Source organism: Leptidea sinapis, chromosome 5 (assembly GCF_905404315.1).
Source record: "Leptidea sinapis chromosome 5, ilLepSina1.1, whole genome shotgun sequence".
NCBI classification, from domain to species: Eukaryota; Metazoa; Arthropoda; class Insecta; order Lepidoptera; family Pieridae; genus Leptidea; species Leptidea sinapis.
In genome coordinates, this window is record NC_066269.1 from 179677 (window position 1) to 196790 (window position 17114).

General features: G+C 35.8%; 1 protein-coding gene across 3 annotated transcripts in view; it reads right to left on the reverse strand.

The window, feature by feature from the left end:
- The window catches only part of LOC126964667 (UPF0764 protein C16orf89-like), a 56252-nt gene extending 39742 nt beyond the window's left edge, over window positions 1-16510 (reverse strand). For all 3 annotated transcript variants that reach the window (XM_050807927.1, XM_050807926.1, XM_050807925.1), the window contains exons 1-2: window positions 16242-16510; window positions 15949-16107 (exon numbers count right to left, since the gene is read on the reverse strand). In XM_050807927.1, coding sequence (XP_050663884.1) covers window positions 15949-16107; window positions 16242-16455 — 373 coding nt within the window. In that variant the 5' untranslated portion in view covers window positions 16456-16510. The remainder of the gene's footprint in view (window positions 1-15948; window positions 16108-16241) is intronic.
- Window positions 16511-17114: the final 604 nt, after the last annotated feature.

Consider the following 17114-nt stretch of genomic DNA (forward strand, 5'->3'; position numbering starts at 1 on the left):
TTTCTAGTGTTATAATAATGTAAATCACTATTAAGAGCAAAAAGGTGACGATTTTTGTGAACGTATATTAAATTTTCGTAAATATGCTGACAATGAACAGTCATAATATTTATTTCTTTATATTTTTCTTTGAGAGACATATATATTTAATTTTATTAAATCTATTATTTATAACTTTGACTGCGGAAGACGTGGCACTGCGCTTTTTATTGACATGTCAAAAGCATTTTATTATGTTTATTTATTTATTTATTATTACAAGGAAACATAACAAACACATCACAAGAATTTAACAATATAGGAAGAGATATAAAATATAAATATAGATTCGTCCTAACACATGTTCCACAGATACAATATTAACAAAGAGAAAAATCAAAGATATACAGTTACAAACGCAAACATTCACAGAAATAATTAATTTGATTATGCGCATAAATACAAAAAAATAATAATTAAAGTTGGGCAACGACAACAAAGATTTCAATTTTAATTCTAAACCGTGTCTGAACATAGCAGGGGAGCACGAAAATATGTCGATGTCAATAAAACAATTATTCAAGATTTACACATCCTGTGTAATGGCGCGCGAAACCCAATGTTTGTTCTTGAGCTCAAAAGTAATGCATGAGCGGAGAGACCTGGCTGGGACGTGAAAGCATACGAGACTGAGGAGCTCAGAAGAAGTCAGCTCACCAGTACATATCTTCTTTAATGTTACACAGTCTATTATAGTGCGGCGCTGACATAGATAAAGAAAATTATATTCAAGCCACAAATCATTATAGTGGGCTCGGTTTCCTTTTACACGATAATTTAATGTGCGTAAGAACTTCTTTTGAACAGTCTCGACTCTATTTTCGTGGACCGAGTAAAAAGGATTCCATATTGGGCTTGCATATTCTAGTTGGGGCCGCACGAGGGACTTGTATAGGTATGTGTAAGTACTCTTGTCCTTAAATTGCTTGGATACTCTCTTTATGAAGCCTAGCATGCGAAGAGAGTTATTTAAAATTTGATCAATATGGGCGCCGAGGGTTAGTGTGCGGTCTAAATGAACACCCAGATCTCTGATGGTAGAAACTGACGTCAGCTGTTACCGATTACCGTGCTGAAAATGAGTCGTGATAATATTTTTATTCCTGGAGAACACTATATGTTTACACTTTGTATAAGCTAGGTATAATTTATTACGTATGCAGTATGCATCAAGTCTGTTAAAGTCCTCCTGAATACGGACAGCGTCAGATGGACAAGTAACTTTTTTGTACAGCTTTAAATGGTCGTCGTAAAGTAAATAACGACAATGTGTAAAGCACTGAGATATATCATTGATAAAAATGGTGAAGAGCAAGGGCCCAAGAATAAAGCCCTGCGGTATACCGGATGTCACAAGAACTGGGGAGGAACGATATCCATTGACAATTACCGTCTGAATGCGGTCCCGTAGATAGGCCGCAAACCACCTCAGGAGGTTACCTTTTATTCCGTTGAAAGATAACTTCTGTAAGAGTAATACATGGTCAATCTTGTCGAAAGCCTTCTGGAAGTCTGTGTATATAGTGTCTATTTGTGTTTTACAATCTAAACGGGTGCAAATGTAGTTAGTAAATACAAGAAGATTGGTGAGAGTTGATTTGCCGGCAACAAAACCGTGATGTTGATCAATAATAACATTTTTTAAGCTGGAGAGGACATGACGGTGCAAAAGTCTTTCCAGTACTTTGGGAATTGTAGAGAGGATAGAAATGGGACGATTGTTTTCTATGTCATTTCTTGCTCCAGATTTAAAGATGGGTGTAATGTTGGCCAATTTCCAGAGTCTAGGGAAACAGCCTGTTGACAGGCACTTGTCCAAAATAATTTCTAGTGGCACACAAATTGACTCGTGAGTGTGTTTGAGAAATATTGGGCTAATATTATCTGGTCCAGGGCCTTTATTGCGGTCGAGTATACGCAGTTCTCTGCTTATTTCCGCCTGGGAAATGCATACGTGACTAATTAGAACATGCGAGTCCTTGACGATACTTTCACCAACTGCACTGGAATCAGAGAGACCCTCGATTGCTGAAGGCTTGAAAACTGATTGAAAGTACTGAGAAAACATTTCAACAATGGCGTTTGGGTCGCTAGACAAAGTTTTTTTTTTATATATATATATTTTTATTTATATGAGAGGGGGCAAATGGGCAAGAGGCTCACGGGATAGGGAGAAGTGAGGCAACTGCCCATGGACATCCGCAACAACAGGTGTGTCAAGAAATGCGTTGCCGGCCTTTAAGGTGGGTGGGGTATGCTTTTTTCTTGAAGGTCCCTAAGTCGTATCTGTTCGGGAAGACCGCTGCCGGTAGTTGATTCCACAAAGTGGCTGTGCGAGGCAAGAAATTTTGAACAAAATGCGCGGTTGTGGAATGCCAGACGTCTACGTGATGCGGATGGTACTTTGCACGTAATGTCTACGTATATACGTATAGGAAAAAAAACTGACACGGTTCACGTCGGCTCCGCGATAAAAAACGTTTTAAAATTGCAATATAGTCAGTTCAGTTAAAGAAACTAGTTTTGTGAAGTTCTACGAAGTGTGACTCTTAATATACCATTTTCTAAGTTAAACGTAAGTGATTACAAGTATAAACGTTGTTTCGAAATTAAAAGGCTACTGTCACAGATTTGTCTGAAAAAACCAAGTTAATAAACCAGCTTCAAACTGAAAACGTAAACCTGACAACAGTAGTGAGGGCTTTAGAAACCAGATTAGTGTCTATGGAAACACAATCCCGTGCATCAAACATAGAAATTCACTGCATCCCTGAATTCAAAACTGAAAGTCTACTAACCACAATTAATCAACTTGCTACCGCAATAAATTTTAAACTATCCAAAACGGACTTAGTTGCATGTTCAAGGATTGCTAAGACTAACAAGGAATCCTCTCGACCACGAACCGTCCTCGTGAAGTTTTCTAGCCCTAGGATTCGTGACTCATTTTTTGCCGCTGCTCTAAATTTCAATAGAAAAGTGAAGTGCAACGAAGACAAATTGAACACAAGCCATCTAGGTATTAGCTTTGAAAAAAAACCATTTACATTGGTGAACACCTGCCACTTGCAGTTAAAACATTGCACGCCAAAGCCCGCATAAAAGCTAGAGAACTTAATTACAGATTTGTTTGGGTCAATAACGGTAAAATATTTATGCGTAAGTGTCCTAATTCTAATTATAAGTACATTAAAGATTCCGATTGCCTGAACAATATTACTGCTTAGCTTGAATGGTTATCCCTCAATTTTATTTAAACAAAGTCTTAGTTAATAATAGTTTATTAATTAGTTAAACCCTTAGTTGCTACTATCAAAACGTTAGAGGTCTAAACTGTACTCAAAAAACTTTCAACAGCGAGTTATTTGTAATAATTTTGATCTAATTGTCTTAACTGAAACATGACTGAACAGTAGCGTTTTTGATTCCGAAATCCTTGATGATCGATATGTGGTTTACAGAAGGGATCGCAAAACTTCTGCCTTAGCGAAACATAAAAAGTCGGATGGAGGAGTTCTCATAGCTGCATCTAAACTGCTCCCGTCTCAACGGCAGCTTGAATGGGAAAGTAATAATGAGGATTTACGGGTCTCAGTCAGTATAGGAGGAATAAAAAAACTTAATTTATGTGGCATTTATCTTCCACCACCAACAGGTGGAACTTTTGTGGTGGTTGCTAACAAGCAAGACAACAATTGAAGCATTTATTGAAAATATCAATATGGTTCTAGATTCCCTTCCCGAATTTTATGAAGACTCCACCTTAATACTAGGCGATTTAAATTTGAAATCAATCACGTGGTTTTCTGAAGACGGTAGCACAAATATTATCAACAATGGAAACTCTGCCATTAATAAGTTATTTATTGATTTTCTCCAAGCGAGTGGTTTCACTCAATGTAATGGTGTGTTTAACTTTAAGGGCAATTCTCTCGACCTCGTATTGGGCAATGAACATACAGTAACAGTAACTGAATGCGCATCTCCATTGCGGGATGTAGACCGATATCACCCTCCGCTTCATATTAATATCCGTACTAGCTTACCTAAATACAACAGTTTCATGAAATCTCGATACAGATACAATTTCTTCAAATCTAACTTTACAAATATTATAAATAACCTCAACCAAGTGAATTGGCTTGAAGAACTGAACAAGTGCAAGAATGTTAATATAATGATTGAAAATTTTTATATAATTCTAGAATCTGTAATTAATAAGCACGTGCCTAAAAGCAAACCACGCAGCTGTAAATATCCTGTTTGGTTTCCGCCTAATTTCATACGCCTGCTTAGGCTGAAAAATTAATGTCACAAAAGATTAAAAAAATACAATAACCCAATGGATAGAATTGAATTCCAATATTTAACAAAAAATTGTGACCACTTAATAACTACCTCGTACAATAATTACATTTGCCCAATCGAACAAAAAATAGCTAATAATCCCAAATACTTCTGTCTCTAACACTCAAAATATCACTGATCTTTTTGCATCTCATTTTTCTTTCGTCTACGACAATAGCCCAACTTTAAATAATAGAATAAGACTAACTAACAGTGAACCTAAGACATATGTTGGAAATATATATCTTAGTGCTGGTGACGTCTCTAAAAAACTAAAAAGACTTGATTGTTCCAAAGGTAGCGGTCTGGACAATATCCCTACACTCTTAATAATAATAATAATAATAATATATTTATTTGCAAAAAACATAGTATACAATGTTGTTTAAATTTAAATAAATAATAAGATGTTTTGCCAGCACAATTCCTAGCATGCAAATATTTAAACACAATGAATATAATCAGAATTTCATTTCCATAAATTCCTTAATACTATAAAAATTATAATCCTATAGCCAACTATATAGCTTATTCTTGAATAATCTAGAATTTAATTTTTTTATGCTGCTCGGTAACTTATTATAAATACGAACACAATTACATACACAACTTTTATTATATTTGGTAATTTTTGGAACATCATGAAGAACGAGTCTTTGTGGATCACGACGGTTCCGCGGATTTAAATCATTAGCTGATTTAAACAATTCTTTATTTTTTTTTACAAACATACATATCTCGAAGATGTAAAGCGACGGCAAAGGTAACAATCCTAGTTTTTTAAATATGGGTTGACACGATTGCTCAGGATGCATCCCGTACATTGCCCTAATACACTTTTTTTGAGCAATAAATGCTCTATTGATATCTGTGCTGTGTCCCCATAATATAAGCCCGTAGCGACAACCGAATCTGCATGTGCGTGATAAGTCATTATAGCAGTTTTTAAGCTTGTTAGTCTTTTGACTTGCTTAAGCGCATATACGAACTTATTTATTTTCTTACATATATTATCTACTTGCTCTTTCCAATTGAAGTTCTCATCTATTAGTAATAATAGATGTAAAGTAGATAGGAGTAATCCTAGAAACTTTGTATGTGCTTCTTCTTTAATTGTTGTTATTTTTAGTTGTATATTGTATTTAGGATTATAAGTAGATAGGAGTAATCCTAGAAACTTTGTATGTGCTTCTTCTTTAATTGTTGTTATTTTTAGTTGTATATTGTATTTAGGATTATAACATTTATTGAAATTGATATATACGGATTTATTAAGATTTATTTTCAAATTATTTATATCAAGCCATTGTATTAATTTATTTATAGTGTTATAATTTTAATCTCATGATTATTGATACAGTTATTATTTTTTTCAGACGCTGCAACGATTGTGATATCATCAGCAAATAACACACATTGATGTTTGGTTATGTTAATAATATCATTTATATATAATAAGAATCGGATAGGGCCCAGCACACTTCCTTGTAGAACGCCACATTTATTGTGCTTGTATTGGGACAAGAAAGGGACCATATCTCCATTGTCATCTATCTAATCAATAACGACACATTGTTGCCTGTTGCTAAGATATGATGCTATCCACTGAAGTGTAGGACCCCTGATACCGATTAATTCAAGCTTATCTAGTAGCAGATTGTGGGAGACTAAGTCGAAGGCATTCGAGATATCAAAAAATAGTCCAGTAGTTAGATTGCTATTGTTGATACTTGTAACTATAGACTTTACAAGAGTGAATACCGCTATGAAGTGGACTTATTTTTTTGAAAGCCAAACTGTTCGTTGCTAATTATATGAAATTTTTCGCAATAGTCGCTTAATCTTCTGTACATGCACTTTTCATAAATCTTAGACAATATGGGTATCAAAGTTATTGGACGATAGTTATTAATATTACATTTTTCACCTTTTTTAAATAATGGCTTAACCAATGAATATTTCAGGGCGTCAGGAAAAGTGTCTGTCTCAAACGATTTAATAAATACAAAATGTGTTAAAGACTTTATTTCTCGTCTAACCTCATTTTCTGTCATGGGTTTTAGGAACATTGAGTTTACATGGGCACTAATATTATATGATTTTTTAATACATTTTTGTGTTGTTTTATGTGTTAAATTAATGTAGTGATTGTTGAAGGCAATAGCAATATCAACGGGTTTTGTTATTGTCGTGTTGTTAACTATAATTTTCTCTATGTTTCCTTTGCAGTTTGTGTCTCGTATTTCATTTTTAATTACTGCCCATGTGGCTCTACATTTATTATCATGTTTGTTTATATATTTAATGTTTTCATTTTTTTGAATTCACAATACATTTTTTTAGAATATTAGAATATGCCTTATATCTATTTTTATTACTAGTATTTTTATTTTTATAGTATTGACATCTTAGTTTACGTTTATTTAAACAACTTTTTTTTAAGCTTTGACTTATCCAGTTTTGTTTATTTTTATTTTTGTTATTTATTTTTACTTTCACTTTTGGGAAGCAAAGATTGTAAAATAGACATAATAGTTCATGAAACTCACTGAATGCATTTGCGTCATTTTGCATATATATATGCGCTCAGGATAAATTGTTTAAGCATTCCCTGAACTTGCGAATATTGTCCAAATTATAATCTCTTTTATAAATAAAATATGTAGTACTTCTTTGCGGCTTTTCATTAAGAGAAAAGCTTAACATTTGGCCTGTGTCATGGTCAGAGAGATAAAGCGGCATGACTGTTGCGTTAGCATTTAGAATATTGCTAAGAATATGATCTATGCAAGATGACTTGCGAGTAGGTACGTCTATGTGAATTTTCATGTTAAAATTGTAGGTTATGTCTCGTAAATGATTAGTAATATTGCCTTTTTTTAACGTGTTTATATTAAGGTCCCCTGCTATAACCATACGCATTTTAAATTTATATTTATTAGTTGAGTAGTTTAAAAGGTCGTTTAATTTACATAAGAATTGGGTGGGATCTGAGTTAGGTGTTCTGTATAGGCAAATAACTAGCAGTTTATAACATTCAATCTCTATGCCACAGGCTTCAAATGTGTTTTGGGTAGCATATTTTTTTATGTATGGTAAATCTTTGAAAGGAATGTCGTTTTTTACTAAGATACAAGTACCTCCTCTTTGCTGTTCTCTGCTGAAGTTGGCAGCAATTTGATAATTATATATTTTGATAAAATGCTCATATCCTTTTTTTATAAAAGTTTCTGACAGGCATATTACATCTGGATCTTTCTGTGACGCTTTTAACTGCTGGACTGTTATTTCTAATAGTTCCCGTTTTGATAAAATACTAGCAATATTTTGGTGTATAATATGAAATGTACGGGTATTAGGATCGAAAAAGATCGTTTTTATTTTTTTGTACAGGGAAGTAGTAAGGTATCGTACCTTTGCTTACATTTTCGATAGATGCCGTGGGCTTAAGATTTTGTTTATTTTTATCACAGGTTTGTACATCGAAATAGAAAGGAATTGTGTCTTTTTTAGGCTCTTTTTACACGTAGTCGTGTTGCCACTAGTTGCATTACGCATAACAAATTCCCTAATATTCTTAGAGTACAAGTAGGTCTCATCATAGTCGTTACAGTCTATTACATAATTTATAGAGTTACAGATCTCTGAAAACTTAAAATATCGACTGTTAATAAAGTAGCTTTTTTTAAACTTTTTACATAATTTTTATATACTGTAATTCAATTTTGAAGTGTTAAAGGAGTGACTTTTATAAGCATTTAATACAATTATTCTATTGTTATAAAAGGACTGTAGTATTAATTCTAATTGTGGTAAGACTTGCTTTAAATTGTTATCATTTTCCCCTATACATATCACTAGTTTATCGTCCGGACTTAGGCTGTTCTTATGCAGTTCTTCACTATGTCATAACATTTCGCGTTAGGCTTCGTTTCCGCAAAAACTCTGTATTTTTCATACTTAGTATTGCTTCTCGACTGCAATAAGGCTGAGGCCAAGCCGACACATTGTTGGGTTCCGAATATAAGTATTCTTCGTTTAGGTTCGTGCTCGAATTTTCTTGTTGTGATCGAAAGGGTGCATGTATCGGGTGACGTTGTCAATTTGAGGTCCCCACTTGTATTGTGTAAGTATTGTGTTAGTGTCTCTATTTGTTTTATTAGAGTTGAAATTTCAATTTTAGCGCTATCCAACTGCTGCTGTAGATCTGTAATTTGTTTTTTCAGGGACAGTGTTCTATCTTCGTAAATAGGGTTGCCGTTTGAATAATTTTTGGGCGAAGAAGGGGTGGATGTTGTGCATTGTGCATTTTTAATACTGCTACTAGACATATTTTACACTGACGAAGAAGTTTGTTGTGATGATTTTAATATATTGTTTTCATCAGTCAACCTCTGTACTAGACTTCGAAGATCGATATTTTCCAATATTCTGTTATCAAGTTCATTTTGATTTGTTCATTTGATTTTTTTTTATTTCTCAGTGTTACGTTCGAAGTATGACTTTTTACTTATTTTTGTTTTTAATACAGGTCATGCATTTCCAGTTCTTTTTGGATTCAAGATCCATCATGCGATACGTTTTTTCAGGATATCCAATACAATCTGGTTCATATCTGTTGTTACAGATCGAACATAATGCAGTGCTTTTTATGTCTACATGTTTTTTACATTTATAGCATACTACAAGTGCTGCCTTCTTACGGCCACTGCTTGTTAAACTGCTTAAACCAATTTTCGATGACATTTTTGTGTTGAAAAAATATACTTCTTATTATGGCTAGAATAAAAAAATCTTTGGCGTTTGAGATTCGATTGCACGACCTCGCGGTATTTAACGATACTGTGTGTTGTATAGCGTAACCACTAATCCAACAGTACAATATCTATTAAGTTGAAATAACAGTACTGATTCGCAGAAAGCGGAAATGGATCTGAAGGTAATTGTAAATTAGATAATATAAATAATGTCACAAGATTGAACAAGTTTCTATTTCTTGACGGACAATTTTAAAGACTTATTTATACACTTGATGTATTACACTTATCACACTAATTATGTATTTTATTTCGGTATCAGATTTTTATATCAGTGTTTGTATAGTTAAATGATTCGTGAGTTCAACAATTAGTGCAAATTAAATGTTAAGTAATTATGCCTAAGACGTATGGAACTTACTGTTTACTGCTTTAACACTTTCACTTTGTTGTTTGATTGCTATACGCCCCTAGTACTTTTTCCACACTTTCTAGATTACTTTTAGAATCACTAAACACTGCACATTACAAACATTTACACAATTCAAAGAAGCTAAATTAAATTAAATATTTCGAAGCATTTGTCAACCGCTTAGCCTTTTCTAGGTCTTAACAACTTGTTAAATTCTAATCACTTACCTTTTACTTTGAAAATAGTATACTTATTATGAGTCACACACTTCGTCTAACTTATAAAACTAGTTAATTTATCTGAACCAACTTTAATACAATTTTAAAACGTTTTTAATTGCGGAGCCGACGTGAACCGTGACACAACCGTAACGTGACGTTCAATAGGTGTTCTGTAGTTCTCTTGGTTCCGCTAGCAATCATTTATAATTACTCCTTGAGCACCGGTACTTTTCCAGCCAAATGGAAAGAAGCAAAAGTTGTGCCTATATTTAAAAAAGGGTCCAATAACTCCGTGTCTAATTATCGACCAATTTCAATTTTAAGCGTAGCGTCAAAAGTTTTCGAAAGCCTAGTAGATGAGCATATCACTACAGCTATTAAAAACAACTTTACTCCTCATCAACATGGTTTTATCAAAGGTAAATCAACGAATACTAATTTATTTAGCTTCACCAATGAAGTAATTAATGCACTAGACAACAATCAGCAGGCAGATGCAATATACACAGACTTTTCAAAGGCTTTTGATAAAGTTAACCACAACTTGCTACTAACACAGTTAAAGAATTTTGGGATAACAGATACCCTGTTAAACTGGTGTGAAACTTATCTTTGTAAGCGACCCAACAATGTTGTTATTAATATATTTAGTTCAAAACCTTACCTTGCAACATCTGGAGTTCCTCAGGGATCAGTGCTCGGGCCGTTATTTTCCAATGTCTTTATTAATAGCATAAGTAATATATTTCAATTTTCAAAAGTATATTCATTTGCCGATGATCTCAAACTATTACGAGTGATTAGAAACCCTGCAGATGCTCAGCTACTACAAAGTGATATCGATCGTTTAATTCAGTGGTGCACAATCAACAACATGCAGCTCAATGCAACCAAATGCTTTCAGACACCATTCACGCGCAAGATCAATCCAATAAGTAGTCAATACAGTATTCTTAATGAAAGAATCACTAAAGTCCATAGCAAACGCGATTTGGGAGTAACACTTGATTCTAAACTTAATTTTATTGAGCATGTTGACAACATCCTTGTATCAGCCTCTAAGTCTCTAGAATTTGTAATGAGAAACGCCAAAGATTTTAGAAAAATATCCACAATAAGAGTCCTTTTTAATAGCTTTGTGAGATCTAAGTTGGAATACTGTTCCCAAGTATGGTGCCCTGACTATAATATCCACAGTGACAGGATTGAAGGGCTTCAAAAGAAAATAATCCGCTACCTCACCTACCGTACGCCTGACGTACGAGACTTGATCTCGTATAACGATCGTCTGCGTCATTTTCAAACCCTATCATTAAAATCCCGCCGTTTATACTTAGATATGATTTGTCTGTACAAAATAATAAATAGTAAAATTGAGCTCCTGCTCTTTTGAGTTTGTTTGACATCAATATTCCCCATCGACCTCCTCGTAAGGCAACTGCATTATTTAAAATCCCACTCCGCAGAACGAGGCTTGGAGCCAATTCAACTTTAGTAAGGCTTTCGCGGTCATACAATTATCTATCTTCAAGGATTGAGGGTTTAGACATTAACCATAATTCTGAAAATGAATTTAGGCGTAGGCTTTGTAATTTTTTAAATAATAATTTAATTTAAATTTGTTCTTTAAGTGTACTTTTCTTTTTATTTGTGTAGAAATAGTTGTAGAATATGTTTTATATTTATTTCAAACGTTATTAGTATCTAGCCGACAATTAACGTCAAAAAAGTATGTATTTTTTTTTATTTACTAATTTAATTTAAATTTGTTCGTATATATTTTTCTTCTTATGTGTGTAGAAGTAGTTGTTAAATATTTTTTAGATTTATATAATTCGTTATTATTTTATAGCTGACAAACAATCGTCATAAAATTATGTTTCATGCATGTCTGATTGCCTGTAAGTAGAATCGCAATTATCATTTTTTTTTAAGTATGTTGTAATTATAGTGGAATGTATGTTGTAGTTTCTGTAGGTAATCTTAAATAAATAAATCAATAAATGTCCGGTGGTGTAATTCGGGCGCTGGAATCAACCCGAACAGCTCCTCTGAGCACTCCCCGTGATAAATGCGGTAGAAGATGCAGAGAGAACCCACATCACTACGCACTGCTAGAGAATCAAAACGATCGGAGATGACTTGATCGTCGATGATTCGAGCCGCTCTTCGTTGTATGCGGTCAAATGGAAGAAGCTGGTACTGGGGAGCACCCGCCCAGAGGTGAGAGCAGTACTCCATGTGAGGCGAATTTGCGCCTTATAAAGTTGCACGCGGTGGCTTTTAGTGTAGTACTGTCTCGCCTTACTGAGTACACCAAGCTTTTTAGAGGCCAGTTTGGCCTTCTCTTCCAAGTAACCACGGAACTGAACGTCGCTCGATATATTGACGCCAAGTATGCCAATACAGGCTGTGGCAATTACAAAAGTGATCTCGAATCGAGGGGATACGACAAAGGGAGACTTTTTAGTGGTGAACGCACAAACTTGTGTCTTCTTGTGGTTGAATTGGACTAAATTTTATCGGCCCCATTCCGAGACTTTGGAAAGCATAGTCTCGATTTCAGACACAAGTTTGTTCCGGTTCTCGTCGACGCTATCCCGGGACATGATGGCACGGCTGGTGTAGGAAGCATACCCTGTGCTGTCGTCTGCATAGCAATGAATATTGCTGATTTGCAGCATATCATTGATATGCAGAAGAAACAGCGTAGGGGATAGCACACAGCCTTGCGGGATACCAGCGTTTATGGGTTTTAAGTCGGAGCATGCACCGTTGATAACAACCTTGATGCTCCGATCAGCCAAAAAGCTAGTGACCCATTTGCACAACTTCTCGGGAAGCCCATAGGATGGCAGTTTCGCTATAAGCGCTTTATGCCACACCCAATCGAAGGCCTTCGCTATGTCCAAACTCACCGCCAACGCCTCTCCCTTCGACTCAACCGCTTGCGCCCATTTATGGGTGACGTATGCAAGAAGATCACCAGCTGAGCGACCCTGACGGAAATCGTACTGGCAGTCGCTGATCAGCTGGTGCCCTTCTAGGTATCCCAAGAGCTGGCGGTTGATGATCGACTCCATTACTTTGGAGAAAATGGAGGTAATGGCAATGGGGCGGTGGTTGGACGGATTTGAGCGTACACCTTTCTTAGGGATCGGGTGCACTAAAGCCGCCTTCCATAATTTCCCGGAAAAGACGGGTAAGGACCGGCGCCAGTTCCTGAGCACATGTCCGCAGCACTATCGGGGGAATGCCATCGGGCCCGCTCGATTTGTGAATGTCCAAGGTGAGAAGCGCCTTAAGCATGGCACCATGCCGGATTTTTACCTCCGGCATATATGAATCGTACCGCGGAAAATGCGGTGGTGGTGCACCTTGGTCATCCAGAGTCGTTTCAGCTTTCTCTTTCGCGTCATGGGCCAGCGAGTCATCATCCCTGTGCAGTGGCGGTATTGCTGGCTGGCAGAAGTTTCCTTGGACAGCCTTGGCGAGCGACCAGAACGCACGAGTTCCCGAGGGAAGGCGTGCAAGTCTCTCGCCAATTCTGCCAATGTGCTTCGACTTCGCATCAGCTATAACTCTTTTGAAGGACCTGGAGGCATTATTGAAGTGTTTTTTAAGTTCGCTGGAATTCACATCCTTAGATACCACCGCATTGACCCAAGCCTGATAGCACTCCTGGTTTCGGCGAGAGGCCATTTTGCAGGAGCGGTCAAACCATGGTTGGGACCTGCCACCGATAGGCACAGAGGAGGATGGAATGAAGAGTTCCATACCTTGCAGTACCACTTCAGGAACAGCGTTAGCAGCAGCATCTGGATCTCCCAGCGAAAAACAGATCTGCCTCCACGGGTAGGATGCAAAAAAGCACCGCATCTCGTCCCACTCTGCTGACCTATAGTGCCACACGCGGCGACAGCCTAAGCCTAAGCGGGGCCGTGTTAGACGCGTGATCGGCACGGTGCTCCGGATCAGGCAGTGGTCCGACGATCCCAGAGGAGGGTCAACGGAAACTAGGTAGCCGTCCGGATGTGAGGTCAACAGAAGGTCCAACAGTGAAGGTGTATAATCTTGCACATCTGGGATTCGCGTTGGCGCAATAACCAGTTGCGTCAGACCATATGCTAAGGCGATGTCATGAACAGATCTCCCTGCATGATCGGTGGTACGTGAGCCTAGCCATTCGGCGTGGTGGGCGTTAAAATCGCCAAGAAACACGATCTCTGCACGAGATCTGCTCCAACACGGAATGTGTAGCCATTTGGATGTGTTCGAGGAGCCGGTCAGTCTCTGCGTGACCACTATGGGACCTATACAGGCATGCGTAGATTCGTGGATGGTCATCGCTGTCTACACGCAGCCAGATGATGGATAGGTCCTGTCCTTCAAGAAAACTCAGGCGTCGAGAACAGACATCCTCCCTGACGTAAACACACATGCCAGCCCTTGGTATAAGGGAGTGTTCCAAATTATACCCCGGGTAGGAAAGGTAAGATGAATCAGCCAGGGAGGATATCTATGTCTCGGTTAAAAAGTGCAGGGCCGGCTTCGCCGTCTCCAGGTGAAAGTTAGGCAGCGTATTCTAAATTTTAACTTTAATCTTCGCGTGGAGAATAATAAATTCCCGGCATAGAACTTCTGCTAATGCGGCCCGATAAGTTCTTTAAACTGTGTTATTTTAGATATAACTATTTTTTATTTATTTTTCTGTGAAGACGCAATGTTTACGTTATCACTACCCACGAGCACCTGATCTGGTTGTTGACCATGACATAATGCTAAGTAAGATGGAAAGATATGGAAGCAGGGGAACATCATTACTATGGTTCAAGTCGTATCGTCAGGGTAGAAAGCAGTGTACCCAACTAAATTTTCTTGATAATACAAATACAGTCACTACTTATCAATCAAACTGCCTCTATAATAATCGTGGAGTTCCACACGGAAGTGTACTGGGGCCAGTTTTGTTTTTACTTTTTGTAAATGACTTTCCTCAAGTAACTAATTATCGGTCTCTAATGTTTGCTGATGACATTGCATTTGTTATATCGTCTGACGTTAAACATGACAAATGTATTGAGCATAATAAAAGGACGTAAACAAATGCAATTAAATATAAAATATAATAATACAGTTATAAATTAAATTGATAGTGTACTTTTTTTGGGAATACAGATTGATAAATATCTCAAATACACTAGTAATATTGACAAAGTTTGTAAGAAAATTGATCGTTTTGTCTACGTACTTAATAGGTTAAGAAGAATAGGGTCACACAGCTATCCCTTATAACCTATCATGGATATGTTGCATCAGTTTTACGGACTACTTATTTATGGACTACTAATATGGGGGGGTAATGGTTCATATGTTCAGCGAGTTTTGTTTCCCAAAAAAAATGTCTACGTGCAATAGTAGGTGTAGGACCGTGACACTCTTGCAAAACGCTATTTAAAAAACATAATCTGCTAAATCTACCATGTTAGTACATTTTCGAGGCTTGCAAATTTGTGCGTATCCACAGATATCTTTTAATAAGACAGCCGCATAGACTGGTTTTGAAAACATTGTCCTAAAAACAACACTTTTTCTTGAAAATAGCCATAATATGTGTATAAAATTATATAACAAATTGCCTGAGGACTTATAAATACTGTCAAATAAAATGTTTATACCCAGACTCTTCAAATAGCTGGTTGAAAATATTTTTTATAATATTACTGAATATTTTAATAAACCACATGTCAAAAAACAACACACCCATTGAATACGTACAGAACTCTATATAACTTGGAATACATATCAAGAAAATCAAGAACACAATATACACACACAAACTAGCTAGAAGAATTAAAATGACCTGAAAAAATATTGGTGTTAGAAAAATCTTTACTTTCAATTATATGAATATTTAAATAATTGTTAAGTTTTTGTATGGTTTTAATTTAAGCTGGATAGAGGACACCTTTTAATATTTAAGATCTGGACATACCCTATTCCATAGCAAAATAAATAAATTCATTTCATTTCAATTGAATGTGAGTCACGATCGTTATCAGTGAGGGAATGACTAAGTAGAGTAGAAGAGGGACAAGAGTGTATGTCTGTAGCCGTATTTTTTTTACCGTATTACTAAATTTAGCAAATGACGAGATCATGTACAACTTACTTCGATAGTTCATATTCTCGTCGTCTTCAATTTTCATACTGTTTACCTTATGATGATAGAATGAGATCAGTTTATCGTTCTTCAATATGATTCTATCCAATAAAATCTGAACAGATGGATTGATTTTTTTCGCATTTAAAACGGAGTATTTGATATTAACTGAAAATGATTAAGTTGTATAAACATTAGCTGTACAACTAAATAATTACTACTAGATATAATTTCTGTAAGATTGAAAAAAATATTGCACCATTTAGTTGTACGTATATTATATTACTATCGTTTTTGTTTACCATTTGCCAAGAATAATCCAAAATATACAGGTACGTCTATTTCATGTTTGTTTTCCGTATAAAAGCTTATTACTCGATCCACTACTCTCAAATATCTTAATAAATCTCGTTCATCAAAATGTAACTCTAAAGATAATTTGGACTTCATTCCATCGGATTTTGTACACATAAAAGCAAATATTATAATAACACAATACACTTTCATTTTAATCATTGTAAGTTAATAATCAATTAACGGCGATTCTCTACAGTCAATGTTTACTTCAGTAAGTTAGAAAAGCAAATGAATTTCAGAACGTGAAGTATCCATTTTTATATCCAACGTTGAAATTAGCATGGGATTATCATTACACTTCATCTTACTGTTGCGGTCGTGGCGGAGCCATTTTAATAAACGTTTCAGCGATTTGTTTTTGTTTGGAGTTAGATTATATAAATTACTGTTCGTTTTTTCCCATTTAGACAACTTAATTTTGTTTACAACTGTTTCTGATCTTAGAATTTTAAATGAATAATTTATATGATAGTTTATAGAGATATCTTTTTTCAAACAAAAATTGAGGTGACGTCATATTGTCATAAACGTGGCAAAAATTGGCACGAACAGTAGGGGTTATCATACAACCCATCACTCCCTCGCTGACTTTGTTGTCTGTGCATCTGTCCGTCTGTCTGTCAAGACCCTTTATCTCTGCAATGCGAGGAGATATCGAGTATTGAAATTAAAACGATATTCTCAAATCTACAGTCTCTTGAAGCAGTGAAAACATCAAACTTCTAAGTTTATATAAAATACATACCGTCTATACCACAAAAATAAAGACTTCTATAGTCTTAAGGGAATCATAATTTATAGGGTATTTTCCAATAAGT